General features: G+C 38.5%; 1 protein-coding gene across 2 annotated transcripts; it reads right to left on the reverse strand.

Moving 5' to 3' along the window:
* Positions 1-235: 235 nt before the first annotated feature.
* On the reverse strand, positions 236-6,116 carry gale (UDP-galactose-4-epimerase). 2 transcript variants are annotated; one of them, XM_004082379.4, is made up of 11 exons: positions 5,943-6,116; positions 5,286-5,415; positions 5,090-5,205; positions 4,768-4,881; positions 2,105-2,281; positions 1,920-2,033; positions 1,759-1,825; positions 1,607-1,692; positions 1,446-1,523; positions 1,204-1,318; positions 236-556 (listed from the first exon to the last, which is right to left on the reverse strand). In XM_004082379.4, the coding sequence occupies exons 2-11, from the start codon at positions 5,404-5,406 to the stop codon at positions 492-494; spliced, it is 1,053 nt and encodes a 350-aa protein (XP_004082427.1). In that variant the 5' UTR covers positions 5,407-5,415; positions 5,943-6,116; the 3' UTR covers positions 236-491. The 2 variants fall into 2 exon arrangements, with proteins under 2 accessions (XP_004082427.1, XP_078796827.1); XM_078940701.1 differs by lacking the exon at positions 5,943-6,116 and adding an exon at positions 5,538-5,854.
* Positions 6,117-15,078: the final 8,962 nt, after the last annotated feature.

Consider the following 15,078-nt stretch of genomic DNA (forward strand, 5'->3'; position numbering starts at 1 on the left):
CAGGAACAGCACGTACCTCAGCCTAAAAACGACCATACCCACTCGAGATCACGCAGGAATTCATGCTCACCTTACCATGATTTCCTCCAGTATCCTCTTATTACAACATATTTCTTTCTCCATCCGTATGAAAAAAAAAAAACCCCACAAAAAATAAAAAAATACAGCACCAATAATCTTAAAGAATATGTCCTTAGGGGTTTTTCCAATTAATACATTTCAAAAGAAAGCACAATTTTACTGTTAGAAAATTATTTTATTCATCATTTTTATGGCTTCCATAATTATAAAGTTAAGAAAAGAATCCCTGCTGTTCAGAAACAACCAAATAAAGACAAAAAATCTGTTGAATAGATTTTAGTTACAAATTCCAAAAATAATAGAAAGAAATTCAAATTTGAGGCCTTATGTTGCATTTATGACATGACAAAAAAATAGTATCTGCTTTGGTGGATTAACACAAAATAATCAATAACACCCCCCAGCATTCATCAAGAGCTGGTGCTCTTGGAAAATCCAGTGGGGTTCATGGACTGCCAGCGCCACAGATCTGCACCTGAATGCAAATGAGGAAGAAAAAATAAAGATGGCACAGATTATTGAAAAATGATCGCAGCTAATTGAATGTATTTTCTGCAGATTATCAGACTGCACGGTGTGATGGAGCCATTGACTGTATATGAGAACTGGACTGAGGTACCCATCCCTGCTTGGGTTCTAAACAGGAAGTACCTGCTGACTCCAAGAAGCCATAGACTTCTATAGTAAAATAAAGTAGCTATTACTCAGTCATTATATCTGGCAGAATAACCATTTTTGCCCTAAAACCTTTTTTTAACATGTTCTTGCTAATCCTATTTTTTCTGTAGTTATTTAAGTTTTAAACTGGGCAATCAGATGACTCAGAGGTCTCAGATTGAACGTTTGATTGACAGATTCTCCCGAGCCCACTTTCAAGTGGTAGGGGTGTGGCCTCTCAACAAGCTTTCTCCTGATTGGCCAGAATGGTTTGCCATAGAAATGATCACTCAGATCGACTCGGACCATCACTGCTTACTGATGTTATCTGGCTCCAACGTGCCAGTGTCCGTGTCACGAAAAATTGAATCAACCTTTTTTCACTGGAGCCAGAAGTAAGTCACTTTCTATGAGTGACGTCACACTCCGTCCAGTTTTAATTTAGAGTCAATAAGTGGAGCTTACACATCCTCTCCATGTCAAATTCAGCCTTCCATCCCAGCTCCTCCTCAGCTAGCTTAGGGTCAGCATAGCAGGATGCTACGTCTCCTCCTCTACGGGGGGCGATCTTGTATGGGATCTTTACAGAAGAAACAGTGTTTGCAACATGACTCAGCCATAGAAATCTTTAAAGCCCATAAAATTATTTTACAAAGTAGATTTAATACGGTGAAGTATTGAAGCAAAACAACTTTTGTGTAACTCACCTCTTTGCCAGATGCCTTCTCCATCCCTTTAACTACCTGAAGAACAGAGTAGCCTTTTCCAGTTCCCAAATTGTAAACCTAAACAGAGCAATGCAAATATTCCAGAGCATCAGTGTCATTTCTTTTTTTCAAAAATGGTTGGAAAGTATCTTTTTAAGCACCTTGCACCCGCAGTTTTCCTTCAACTTCTTTAAAGCTGCTATGTGACCCTTTGACAGATCAACTACATGGATGTAATCTCTCACTCCTGAAAACAAAAAGTGTTAGCATCCTTCAAAATAAAAGACAGCTGAATGAAAGGCTTCCACAGTACCTGTGCCATCGACCGTGTCATAGTCATTTCCGAACACGCTCAGGCACTGTCTCCTCCCAACAGCAACCTAACAACACAGAAAACGCATTTAACAAATGACTGCTTTATGCGTTGTGTAGTTGTCTGGATGTTGTTGTGTGTTTGGTAGTGATTGCTGGTACCTGGGCAACATATGGCAGCAGGTTGTTGGGGATACCCTGAGGATCCTCTCCAATCAGACCAGAGGAATGAGCTCCGATGGGGTTGAAATAACGGAGCAGCACAGCATTCCAGTCCTACTCACATGGATTTAATGATGAGCACGTAAGGAGAAAAGGTTGTGCATCTTTGAATCTGTGGTTAGCACCTTCTCTGCTTTGCATTGATCCTTTATAATTTCCTCGATGAAGAACTTGGTTTTGCCGTAAGGGTTGGTGCAGCCTCCGGCGGGGTGCTGCTCATCTATGGGGAGGTGCTTGGGGTCTCCGTATACTGTGGCTGAGCTGCTGAAGACCAAGTTGCGCACGTTGTTAGCCTGCATGACCTGAGACACGTGGAGATGTACAGAAACATGGAACATACAGTCAGCAGGACGATAATAAGCATTTTCAGACCAGAAAAGTCCAATGGACTTGGAATTAGTCCAAAAATGTAGACTTTAGTTTGGTTTGGTCTCCTTTAACACTGCACTCATGATTACAAACTACCTCTCTTTACCATAACTGCTCCTTTGGTGGCAGTATTGGCCAAAATGAGGATTGGTAAGTGAAAAAAAGTTTGTTTTTGTCATTTCCTGAGACATTTTCCAATGTGTTTTAAAAAATTTGAACTGCAGGCTACTTTTTTAAATTCACACACCAATCTTTTGGCACTTTTTCGCATTACTTTGCTTCTTTGGTCTGATGGTCGCCCACTTAAGTTAGCGCTGTTGTGAACTGCACCAGAGTTCACGATTATGACCCACGTTTTCAAACTCACCGTGGTTTGCATGCTTGGTCTGCACCAAAGCGCAGATAGGCTTTAATAACTTCCAAAACAAAAGGTGACGACTCATCCAAACCAACTCTGGTACGTACTAGCGCTGGGTATCACCGATGATTCCCAGAATCGATTCAATTTGATTCACCAGAGCCGGGATGGATTTGATTCATGTTCCACTCGATATGATTTTGAATTACACCAAAAATAATCTATATATGTTTTGAAGATGTTCATATGAATCTGATACAGTTCACATATTGTAAAATTGTAAAAAGGAGAAGCTCCAACAAAACTGCACAGATCATTATTTTCTGCCTCTCCTGGAGGTCGTTTCAGTTTGGCCACTAGGTGGAGCTCACGCTTTACACTTTATTCCATAATTGAGCAAAAAATTGTCCTTTAGAGCAGTGGTCTCCAACTTTTTTCAAGCCGTAGACCAGTTTAATGTCAGACGATATTTTCTTGGACTGGTCTGAACGGGGCCCAAGTTGCAGTTTCAAATTTTTTAGCTTCCGGTTGCTGAAAACCCAATTTTTCAATGTTTAAATTCTACTACAAGAAATTTAGTTTAAAAAAATCTGAAAATAAATTTTTTGTGTGCAGATGACGAGGATTCAATGAAGGAAAATTATTGATTTGTAAAAGTTGTTTCTGATTTGTAAAAGTTCAATAAAAGCAACATTTTTTTTCATAGTATCTCATAACACTGAGAACTAAATACGACTCAGATCATCTTTCAGGGCAAAAAGATTTTTGATATTTTGTTTTTACATAAATCCTGATTCGTTGTGTATTTATTTTTAATAGGAACATTTTCTGTGCTGACATTTCTTAGCTTCCTGTAGGAACTTTATTTGATCAAATCTTTACTCACTGTAAAATGTCTGCAGCTGGTTTAAACTTAGACTTTGTGAGGAAGACGTCAAAGTGGATGCTAACAACTAGAAATTTCCTGGTTTAGCCGATAAACAGCAGCTTTATATTTCTTTAAAATCGAAGACCCTCATTCACATTCCTCACTGGCTCTTTTTTTTCCCCCCCAAAAAAACTTTCCAAATAGGTGTTATTGTTTGTTTTTTCCTTAGATTTTAGCTTTGGGCTACTAACTTGGCAGTCAGAGCAGCTGCTTAACAATTTATGTAAATCATTTTCTGGAGGCAAATATCCCTGGGGTCAGATTGACCCCAAGGGTAAATTGTGTTAGTAATATCTGAGGATAATACAAGGGTTAAAGTCACATGATGCGTCAAGAAAGATGAATAAATACACACCAAATTTTTATTTTAGGAAATTAAAATTTATGCTCTTGCGGGCCACATAAAATGACATGGAGGGCTACATTTGGCCCCCGGGCCTTGAGTTTGACACATGTGCATTATCCGTTAGAATCAAGCTAAGGGACTTTGGCTTTACTGCTGTTTTGCGTTGGGTCACCGGAAAAGAAAAGGCATAAAAGATCGATCCCTACTTTTATGGATCGATAACATTTACCAAGCCTCGATTGATTACTTGATTTTATCAGCCCACCCCTACTATGAACACACACAAAAAAAACCCGTAAATGTGCAATTAGAAGCAGCACAAACCAATAGATGTTATTTTTAAAAAAGTGCTGTTTTGAGAAAACATGGGAGCTCACAGCTATTTCACTAACGGACGAGTAGCAACATAAAGCAGATGGACTTTTCTTCTCTGCTCATTTTTTTCCCTTTTGGTCAAAGTTTGTTTCAGGCAATAATGTCTCAGCTGGTATAACTAATGTGACACTAGGTTGATGCTCCTTTATCCAAAGTGCAGTGAGAAACCAAACCCAAATAAAAATGCAAGATTATTTTATGGCAACCTAAAATAATCTGGTTGCCTTAAAAATGAAAAGACTAATTTAAGCAAACAGAAGTGCACTTACTGTACATATACAAACAGACTCATTCCAAATGTTGAGTCAGCAATAAAGGAGTGGTTTGGTGCAAAGAGTGACTTAGAAAGCAGTTTAAAAACTACAGAACACTCCTATCTGAATGCATGACAAAAGCTCAGGTGGAAACTGACCTCTATCAAGTTCATGGCAGCAGTGAGGTTGACTTTGTAGTAGCGTAACGGCTGCTCCACTGACTCCCCAACAGCCTTCAGGCCGGCAAAATGCATCACAGCGGCGAAAGTATGCTGCAGCACAGGCATGAGGTTACAGATGAGTAAAAAGTAAACGTCACATACACCATGGATGTTTAATTTTCATGAAAAACTACAAAATAAAACCAACTCTGTGAATTTTTATTTGCTAGGAGGGGTCCTTCTTTTAAGGAAATAATATCTAGAGAGGATTTTAAGTAAGCATTTAAATAATACTGATGTTGTGTAAAAATAATTTTACTTTTTTGAAAAGGCTTTCCAGGCCGGGCCGGTCCAGGAGATCCAGCTGATGAAACTCAATGGTGGTGTTCAGCAGCTTCTCTATCCTCCGTATGCTCTCTGCCACGGTCCCCTCTCCTTCACCAGCAGGATGAAAACACAACATTAGTGTGTCTGAGTCCCAACGATGCTTACATGAGGACAGAAAAGAAACCCACCTTGTACTGCATTACTGAAATTATCAACAACAACTGGGTGGTATCCTGCTTCGATAAGCTCCAGCACACAGTGACTCCCGATGTATCCTGCTCCCCCAGTGACAAGAATCTTCTCTCCCATTTTTGGGGCCTGTCAAAAGGATGCATTATGAAAAAGAATCCATAAATAGCTGATATTTGTTCTCCCAGGTGTGTGACTCCGCCCCTGTCGGAACCTCATTCTTCTTTAAGCTTTGTAAGCTCCTGACTCACCTGTTTTATTCTCATGGCAACAGGTTCAAGCCTGTCTGACCACATCAACAATTATATTTTGTTTAAATAAAACGCTACAAACATTTTTAATTTAATTTGTCAATTACATTTTTGTGTTTATATTCTTAATTTATCATAAAAAAGACTGTTTTCCTGGGTATCCAAAGTCAGAAAAACACGATTTTAAAACCTTAAATTAACTCGTGTTTTTCATAAATAACTACAAAAAATAACGTCACAGATTTTTGTTACAAAAATCTTATTTTTACGGAACTTTTTCTGCAACTCTGTCAGTTTCAGTTAAGCAAAACCCCAGTACACACGACAAGAACTAGGAGTTAGGCTTTTACGAACGTAAAATAGTCCCACTTCTTACAGTATAAAACAGACTGAAAAAATACTTACTTTTTCCTCCTATTTGTTTTCTTTAGAGTATTTTGATGAATGTGTTCAGCAGCAGCAGAGTTGGGGGTTTGTGTAGTTCATTCAGAGTAGACTTCGGTATAAACATATTTCACTTCCGTGTAACGTGGAGAAGAGTTAAGAGGTGTGAATCAGTGCGCGACGTTCCCGTGCGTAAACCTTCAAAATAAAAGCAAGATTCACTTCAATGTAAAATTAAATATTTATATTCTCACGAATTAGCTAAAACTATATGTTAGGTATATCCAATCTTAGATACATGCAGTTAAAATCAAATTGTAATCGTTTTGTGGACTAATAGGGAAAACGGACCGTTTTATTTTTGAAGAACTAACCGGATTTTAATTGTACTGTTTAATTTGAACTTTAATTTGCTCGCAACGTGAGTGCGTCACAAACGTTGACGCAAACCGTAGTATAATTAAACCCCGCCTTTACCGACTCACACAAGGAAGTGTTTGTTGTGAATATCCTGCCCTGTGTTCCATGTCAAATGTCATTGAAAAAGTGCCACGTCATCAAAGCAGAGAGCTTGTGCACATTGCAGTGAGAGTTGAGGATTCAGAACAGAAGCTCCCATTTGTCTTTGTTAATTCATAAATATATGCATAAATAAATATAATGTTTTATGTTTGTGGTGTCTCACAATCTTTTAGTTCTTATTTAAAAGGTGAATCAAATTGTGCCACACAGTGACGCAGGAGGCAAACCCAGTCAGACACTACACCCTTTAATTAAAGCCTTATTATGAAATAATAAGGCTATGAAATGTTATGAAATATTATAAGAAACATTTAATCCTTGTGACAAATTGAATGCAAAAAATAATGTATATATTTAGAGTATTTAATTATAAAGCTTTCACAAAAAGAGCTATTAATGAAAACACATAAGGAAGGGTCTTTGAGCTTTTTTTCCAATGGACATTCACTAAAAGAATTTTATTTTTATGTTTAAAACAAACCAAGAATGCTGTAAAAGTAGTTTGGCATAAAAATTGTACCTCAGACTTTCATTTGACAATTGTGATGTAAATTCTAAAGTTATTTAGGTTCAAAGACTGAATGGTGGGGTGGTGGTTAGCACTCTTGTCTTACAAAGAAAAGGTCCTGGTTCAAATTCCAGCTGCAACCTGGAGTTTTGTGGCCCAGCGATTGTAGTTTGTACGTAACAACTACAATCTTGTCTGCTCCTGATTCACCACGATTTGAATAAAGTAATACAGTGCAGACCAAATGTTTGGACACACCTTCTCATTCAAAGAGTTTTCTTTATTTTCATGACTATGAAAATTGTACGTTCACACTAAAGGCATCAAAACTGTGAATTAACACATGTGGAATTATATACATAGCAAAAAGGTGTGAAACAACTGAAAATATGTCATATTGTAGATTCTTCGTAGTAGCCACCTTTTGCTTTCATTACTGCTTTGCACATATTCTCTTGAATGTTCTAGCAGCAGACACATCTCTACAACAACTGTCAAAAGGAGACTGTGTGAATCAGGCCTTCTTGGTAGAATATCTGCTAGGAAATCACTGCTAAAGAAAGACAACAAGCAGAATCACTGTGTCTTTGTACGACGCAGAAAAAGTGAGCGGATGGACTCTACATGCCTGGTTCCCACCGTGAAGCATGGGGCAGGAGGTGTGATGGTGTGGGGGTGCTTTGCTGGTGACATTGTTGGGGATTTATTCCAAATTGAAGGCATACTGAACCAGCATGGCTACCACAGCATCGGCAGCGGCATGCTATTCCATCCGGTTTGCGTTTAGTTGGACCATCATTTATTTTTCAACAGGACAATGACCCCAACCACACCTCCAGGCTGTGGAAGGGCTATTTGACCAAGAAGGAGAGTGATGGGGTGGAGAGTCATGGAGAGTGAAAATGTTCGTGCACATGGGCATGCTGTGAGCGACAGGTCGTAGTGAACACTTGTACAACACATAAGAGTAAAGTGAGAGTGAAGTAGGTGAGACACAGGAATGTCGTACATCATTTTTCTTTCTTCAACCCCCCAAACCCATGTGTCAAATTGTGCAACGCGCCGTTAGTGTTCTCCATAAGTGCACGCTCCTTGAGTGCAGTCTGCTGTTAGATTTTAGGAATTAGCCAGAGTGCTCACCTTAAAATGCAGCCGCTCCTGTCTGTGACCCTCCACGGGCCCAGACAACCCAAAAACATCTCACTATACGAAAAGAAAAAGATCACTTGATCACCGTGTTCCTCCCAATGATGCATTTTTGCTCAACAAAACCCTCATGGTGAAAAAATGAGAGGATTTTCCAATAAAAACAGAGGATTTAATGTTAAATCTGTTTTTATTGAAATCAGAACAAATGAAACATAGAATTTTCCTGTAAGTAATATCTGTAAAACTCTTGATGCCCACAGTAATCAACGTAATAAAAGTAACAATAATGTTTTACATTAGATAAATAAGGCAAAATATGTTCACTCCAAAGGAGCTTTGATACATTAGTATCTTTAAGTTTGAAATTAAATTATATAACATATTTCAAGCTAATTACTTTTTTTCTGTAATAGATAAGCCAACAGGAGTTACCAACAAATATGCAAAAAACAACTAAAATAATATTTATGAATATAGAGTTTTTGTATTATTCACAAAAAGGGTTTGCATTTTCACATTTTTGCTTTTTATATTTTAAATTTATGTTAATTTTTATGCATAAATATCTTAACTAAACTCTCAACTTCCAGCACTTGTTCCTATCGTTACCTAATTACATCAGATAATTCTTGAGTGGATTTTTTTTTTTAAACCTTCAGATATTTTTTTCTTGGGCTTTGAGAGCTACTCATCTACTTGTGGATCATGGCTGGTGAAGCTGTGATTTAGGGGTCAGGAGATATTTATAAAAAATTTGCACAACTTGACCTTTTTTTTTCTAATAAAGCTAATTAAGGACTGAAAGTAATATGAGCGTTTCTTTTAATGTTTTTAACATGAGACAGTTAGGCTTTAACATGAGACATTTGGTTGTATTCTGAACTCTTGTCTTTGTCTTATTCCATACAATAGCTTGAGTTTTAAAATGTTAAACATGCAAAAACTTGAAATCTATTTCCTTGAATGCAGAAATTTTACACAATTCTTCTAAATCAACTAGTAAAGTATAAGATGTTAAAAAAACGTGCATTAAATCTGAAGTTTTTTTTCTTTTCTTTTTCTAAATTAATTAATTTTATTTGGTGGTGATCTCAATTATAACCTTTCTGGTGTCTTTCACCTCCCTGCACGTTTAACTGTGTATGTAATGTAAATACTCTAGATATTTTCTCTGTTATTGCCTTCTTTTTGTGACATAATGTTATTGCGTGTGTTCTAAATAAATAAATAAATAGGGTTAGATGTTCCAAAAAAGGTCAGACAGATGAGACATTATCCAGGAGAGGTGAACACAAACTTTTTAATTCTATCTGAATTTAAAGAAATAAAAATAAAGGGGGAAATAAATGTTGGAATTAATTATAAAACAGCATTTAATCTGGAAGATAAAACTATGATAAAATTGTATTTAGATTTAAGAATAAAAAGCACAGAGAGGACTGAGAATCTTCAATATCATTGAGTTGATGTATGGAGGAAGAGGAATGATGATATGGGTGGCTTCAGGGCTTGATGCTTAAATTTACTGCACTGATCAGCTGATGAGTGGAAAAAATTACACAGAAAAAGGATGTTGGTTAATTGGTGAAAAAATGGCAGTAAAAAATGTTTGTGCATTTTTAAAATTCTTATAAATCAATTGAACAGTCACTAACAGTGGAAGATTGTAATAAATGGGTTAAAGCTAATTAAAAAATAATAATTTTATTGGTCAGATTTAATTCCGGGATGAGCTTTAACATCTTTATTGTTTTCTCAAAAACAGTTATCTATTTTATCACCAAAATTGCATGTTTTTTTTCCGTTGACTAACAATAAAAGCAATTTAAGAAAAGTGTTTACACATTAAAAAACTTATGAATACATTAAAATAAGTAACTAATTACGCTTTTAAAATTCACCCAAGGCCAGAATGGTTGAACATTTATCAGGGAAATTGATCACCCGGCATGATTGATAAAAATGACTTTTCTGTCCATAGACAGAAGTCACCCTGAGATAAAGCCTCCATCATTTCCTGCTGCTGCCACCACTCCACCCAGAAAAGACGGAGTACATTACATTTGTTCTCTGAAAGGAAAAGAGAGGGAAGAATTGATGAATAGACTGAGAGAGGGTGTGACCGTCCGCAGGGTCTCCGTCTGATTCTCTTCATCTCTCTCCACCTGAGTGCCAGATAATCCCCCCTCATCCCTCAGACTCCCAGCTGGACGCAGTGGCCCCTTCTGAATGGCAGCTGCATTAGCACAGAGGAACTTTCCCCCAATGTCTTTTAGTGAAAGCTGATTGGAGATTACAGGCCTGCTGCTGCAAAAACACAGCCCTCCATCTCATCTCGGATCACAATTTTCTCCTTTAACTCTCCTTCCTCTCATCATTTCTTTATCTTCCTAATCCCAGCTCCGCTCCTTCCCAGTGTCATCAACTTTTGCTCGAATTTACGCCCCCATTCTTCTCCGCCTTGACAGATGACTGACGAGATAGATGAAGATGGGTGTAAGGAAGAGGGGGAGAAAAAAAAAGAATGCTTCCCCTTCTGAGTGGAGACAGGATGATGTCATGGGGGCATTTGTCCTCCTGGTGTGGAGGCTTCCCTTCCTCTGCTAATTACCTTGTACAAACTCGAATCTGATACGGCGGATATGAGGCCCAAACACAATTATTGCGGGCTAACAAAGAGATATTGAGATTCAGGGAATGAGGAAGAAACCACAAGTGAGATAGAAGGGCGTGCACGTGCACGCTCATGCACACACACTCACTGAAGACAACCACTTGTCCTTCCCTTCCATTCCCTCAGATAGGCTAATGTTATTACTGGGGTAATTATCCTCATTAGTGCTGGCAGCTGTAGAGAGCCCATTGCTTTCTGTTCAAACTCCACCCCAAGCCTCTCTGTCTTCACAATCCCTTTGTTTTCCCTGGATCTCATTTACAGATTCTTTCATCTCTATCCTAAAAAAAAACACCTTAAAATTCTAATAAAACATTTTCTAACCAATAAGACTCTCATGAGGGTTAGCACGGGTTACAATAAAAACTCATCTTCAAGACAAAGTGTGACTCAAAATTTGTAGTCCTTATGAAATACAAATATCTGTCAATGTCAACAATTTCTCCCACAGATGCAATATTAAAAATGGCCACAGGGTGACACTGTTTAGTCGATTAAAAACAAAACCTCTGCGCCCTTTCCAGAAAATTAGCTGTCACCATCCTTGTTCCTGGCAAATAATGACACTCTAACTGGGAAAGCTAGAAAAATGGGCAATAATTGTGTAAAGATTTTAACCAGTTAATCTTGTTGTTTATGTGAAAGCTCGGTGGAAATGAATTCCATTTTGCATTTGAACTCCTCCTTTTTTATGTAGAAATGATGAGCCGGATAGCAGAGGCAGACAGCTTTATGCACAGCATCCCTCCCTCTCTGGGAGATTGCCTTCTTGTTTTTATTGCTTCAGCGGACAGTAGGCAACCTGTATAACCACTAAGCCCCGCGTCTGAGGCTAAATATCATGCATAGCCTGTTTTTATTGGCTGATCTGGCCTGTTGTGCCCTTCATCCATCGCAGGAAGCCATTGTTAAAGAGCTGGCTGTTAATGCTGCTGACCAGATGGGCTCTTTCTCCCCGCAGGTCCGGCTGAGGGTGTTTACCAGGCACTGAGCTGTGGATAACAGGTGAGACCACTGCTGGCTCCTCGGCCAATCAGAACGCAGCAGATGTCTGGGCTCTGCCTGTAAACCTTTACTTGGCATTTGGGGCCTCGCGGAAGTGGGTTTGATAATAACAATGAATCACAGTGAATCACACTTTATTTTCTTTAACAGGGGCTTTATGGAAAACGGACGCCTCTCTCCACATTCCCATGAGAACGTAAACAATGCAGATTCAGAAGCCTCTGGTAAATAATCGTCCTCTCTGATCGAGAAAAAGACCACGCTGTCAATAGATGTTCATTTCTCAAACTTTCAACCTTTCCGTGAACTGGCAAAATGTTTCCAGCATTAGCTGCACAAACAGCCAACATTCCTTTCCCTTTCAAATTCAGGCCATCCTGAATTACTGCAATTTGGTATCATGGCAACAGTAAAGGTAAGGCCAGCCGGGGATTGTTGAGGAAAGGTCTTTTAAAGCTTCAAATCAATCTGTCTTAATGGATGACCTGTGTCTAGCATGCATGTATGGATTAGTTTGGCTGAAGCACCTGTCCCTGCTCTGTCAACAGCAGATCAGGTTACCGGCCACATGTCCACCTGGCCGACACCACTTCCTGTGATTGACAGAACAAGCGCTGTTTGTTTACCGCTGGGAAATGTGGAATTATGAGCTCATTCGGAACAATAAACGCATCATTTCCAAATACTTTGGGGAACAAGGTGTTCGCTTCAGGTTGTTTTGATCTGAAGTGTGGCACATAGCAGCAAGTTTAGAAGCTTCTGCGTGTGGATCCTCTGCCCCATGACCCTCTAAAAGGATAAGCGAGCATTGCTAATGGATGGTTAGATGGATGCTATAGAGTAAACAGCAGATAACCCCCCCTCATTATATAAAAATGCTGTGAAGCACAGTGCATTTCCCAACTCGGCCGGTCTCAGGTTCATTATGGAGTTAAGCTGCCAGATCGGGTTGATGGAGCGAAGCTGCGGCCGAGCTTAACATCCTTCCAAGGAAAATCTGACCCAGAGCTGGAAAAAAATCTAGAAGGTTCATCAAGAAGTGGGTAAAAAACTGTAGAACTCTGATTCTAAATAATTTAAATTTGAAATTATTATTAAAAAAAGGCCCAGTTGGAAAGTTTTTATTGTGAATCTAAGCCAAATTCTCTTTAATTCCTCAGAATTGTTTTTTTCCCCCGATACAAGTTCAAAATTGAATGCAAATTAATAAATTGTATTAAATATAAGACAGAGATGTTAAAAATGTAATACAAAATAACAATAAATGAGTTTAAATCACTTTTTAATAAATAACCCAAATCAAGCAATTTTGACCAAAAGATTGGCAAAAAAGATAAATATTTGTGATAAATAAAAACCACTCTGATGTCTTGTTGACAAACATATTTCAAGTGAACATTACTTACACTCTGGAAGCATTTTCCAAAAACAGGTTATTTTACCTGAATCGAAGTTTTGTCTATTAAAGGGATTTTATTCAGAATTGTTGCTGTTTTCTTGGTGAATTTGTTTTATTCTCAAAAAATGTAGAGAACCCTTCTGATTGAATCGCTCTGTTGATGACGAGTCCCACACTGATGAAACAACCAGACAGAAAGCGTTGGCACAAAGCTGGGAGGGTGATAGATGGGTTAAGTGATAGACTCACGTGGTTGTTTGCAGGCTTTGTTCCCGATTTCTGACACTTTCTATCTTGTGATCAATACAACCCCCACATTGCTTCCATACAAACGCGGTGCCCCCCCACCAGCTGCCTGTGACCCATCATCATAGCCCTGCCTCTGCTTGCCATGTGCTGGGAGTCAAAGGGGTTCCCCTCCTATCGCTCATCAGAAAGGAACCCCACCATCTTCTGCACCGTGCCCTAAATCACAATCAATGGCTTGGCAGACAGAGATGGATTGGGACGCTCACGACCCTCTACCTTCCAGGGACCCGCCTCCCCCCCCCCGGCCCTCCAAAGAGCTGCCGTCACTGACAAATAATCGCTGTGATTTTTGGAAGAATGTGCAGGTCAAGTCTGCTGCCCCTGAAAGGAAGTTATCACAAATCCGTGGATGGACATTCCTTTCTCTTTAGGAACAACGGTCACAATGTCCAACAGCATGTCTGACAGACGCCACAGAAAGCTCCGCTTACTGCTAAAAAAATGATTATGTCTAATCGCTCTGAAGGGGGGCTCGTTGGTAGCAGAGGAAATGTTCAGGTGGCAGGTGGTTGAGGTGAACTCGGCCACTGTGCTGTTTATTGAGGAAATTGACTAGAAAAAAAGCACAAAATAACAATGTTTAGAAAAAGTTTAACTGGAAACATCCAAACAAATGCACACTTTTTTATTATTTGACCTGTTTTAACCCTTGTGCTATCCTAGGCACTTTACCATTGGGAGTTGGGTCATCTAGACCCACTAGACAGTGCGCTGAACCTTTTTTTTTCAATGATTTGTGAACCTCATTGGTGTCCATGGATTAAATGAAATCTTTCCACCTTTTCCACCTTTGTCATGGTAGGAAGAACACGTCAATGTAAGGGTGGGGTCATCTAAGATAGCACAAGGGTTAAAGTAGGATTTTAAGTGTTTACCTAAACAGAATTTTGGTTAGCATAAGCTTTAGAAACTGTCAATGTGTCTCTATTTACATTCCACCACTGATTTTAATGGTGAGTGAGGACTTTTCATTGTTGGATTCTGCCATTTGTTAAAAATGGATCACAAACTCTGTCCTAAGTTAAATACACTTCTGAAACAAAAGGTTAAATGTGAGTTTGGAGCAGATTAAACTACATGTTTTTGTCTTTTTTGGCTAAAGTCAAACTAGGGATGTAAAAGATACGTATAAAAGAAATACTGAAAGTAACAGCAGTGTCAGTTCAAATACACAGATATGACCAAAATTATGTTAGTAAAAAGGTATAAATTGATCAGAAAGTAATTTTTTTGGCAAACTTTATTGGTTTTCTCTTCCTGTTTCGTCTCTACTGTCTTTGCCTTTTATGTACATGTGATGCAAACAAAAAGATGTCCAAACACAAGCTCGCTTCTAGACCAAGTTGGGTCAATTTTAATTTGCTGAAGGTGAACCAAGGTGAAGCATGTGTGTTGTATTAAATTTATGATTTTTTTTTCCACAGCACTTCAAAGTTAAGCTGAATAAATAAAAAATATAATTGTTTTTAACCATAAAGAGCAAAACAGCCTAAAAAGTTCAAAATGTCACAATTTTATGCTTGAAGCTGGCAAAGATGTTAAAGACATTTAGTTTTTGCTGATTAAAAAAAAGGTTTCTGTGTTAAAATAA

This window comes from Oryzias latipes, chromosome 22 (genome assembly GCF_053564925.1).
Source record: "Oryzias latipes strain Hd-rR chromosome 22, Olatipes_Hd-rR_3.1".
NCBI lineage: Eukaryota > Metazoa > Chordata > Actinopteri > Beloniformes > Adrianichthyidae > Oryzias > Oryzias latipes.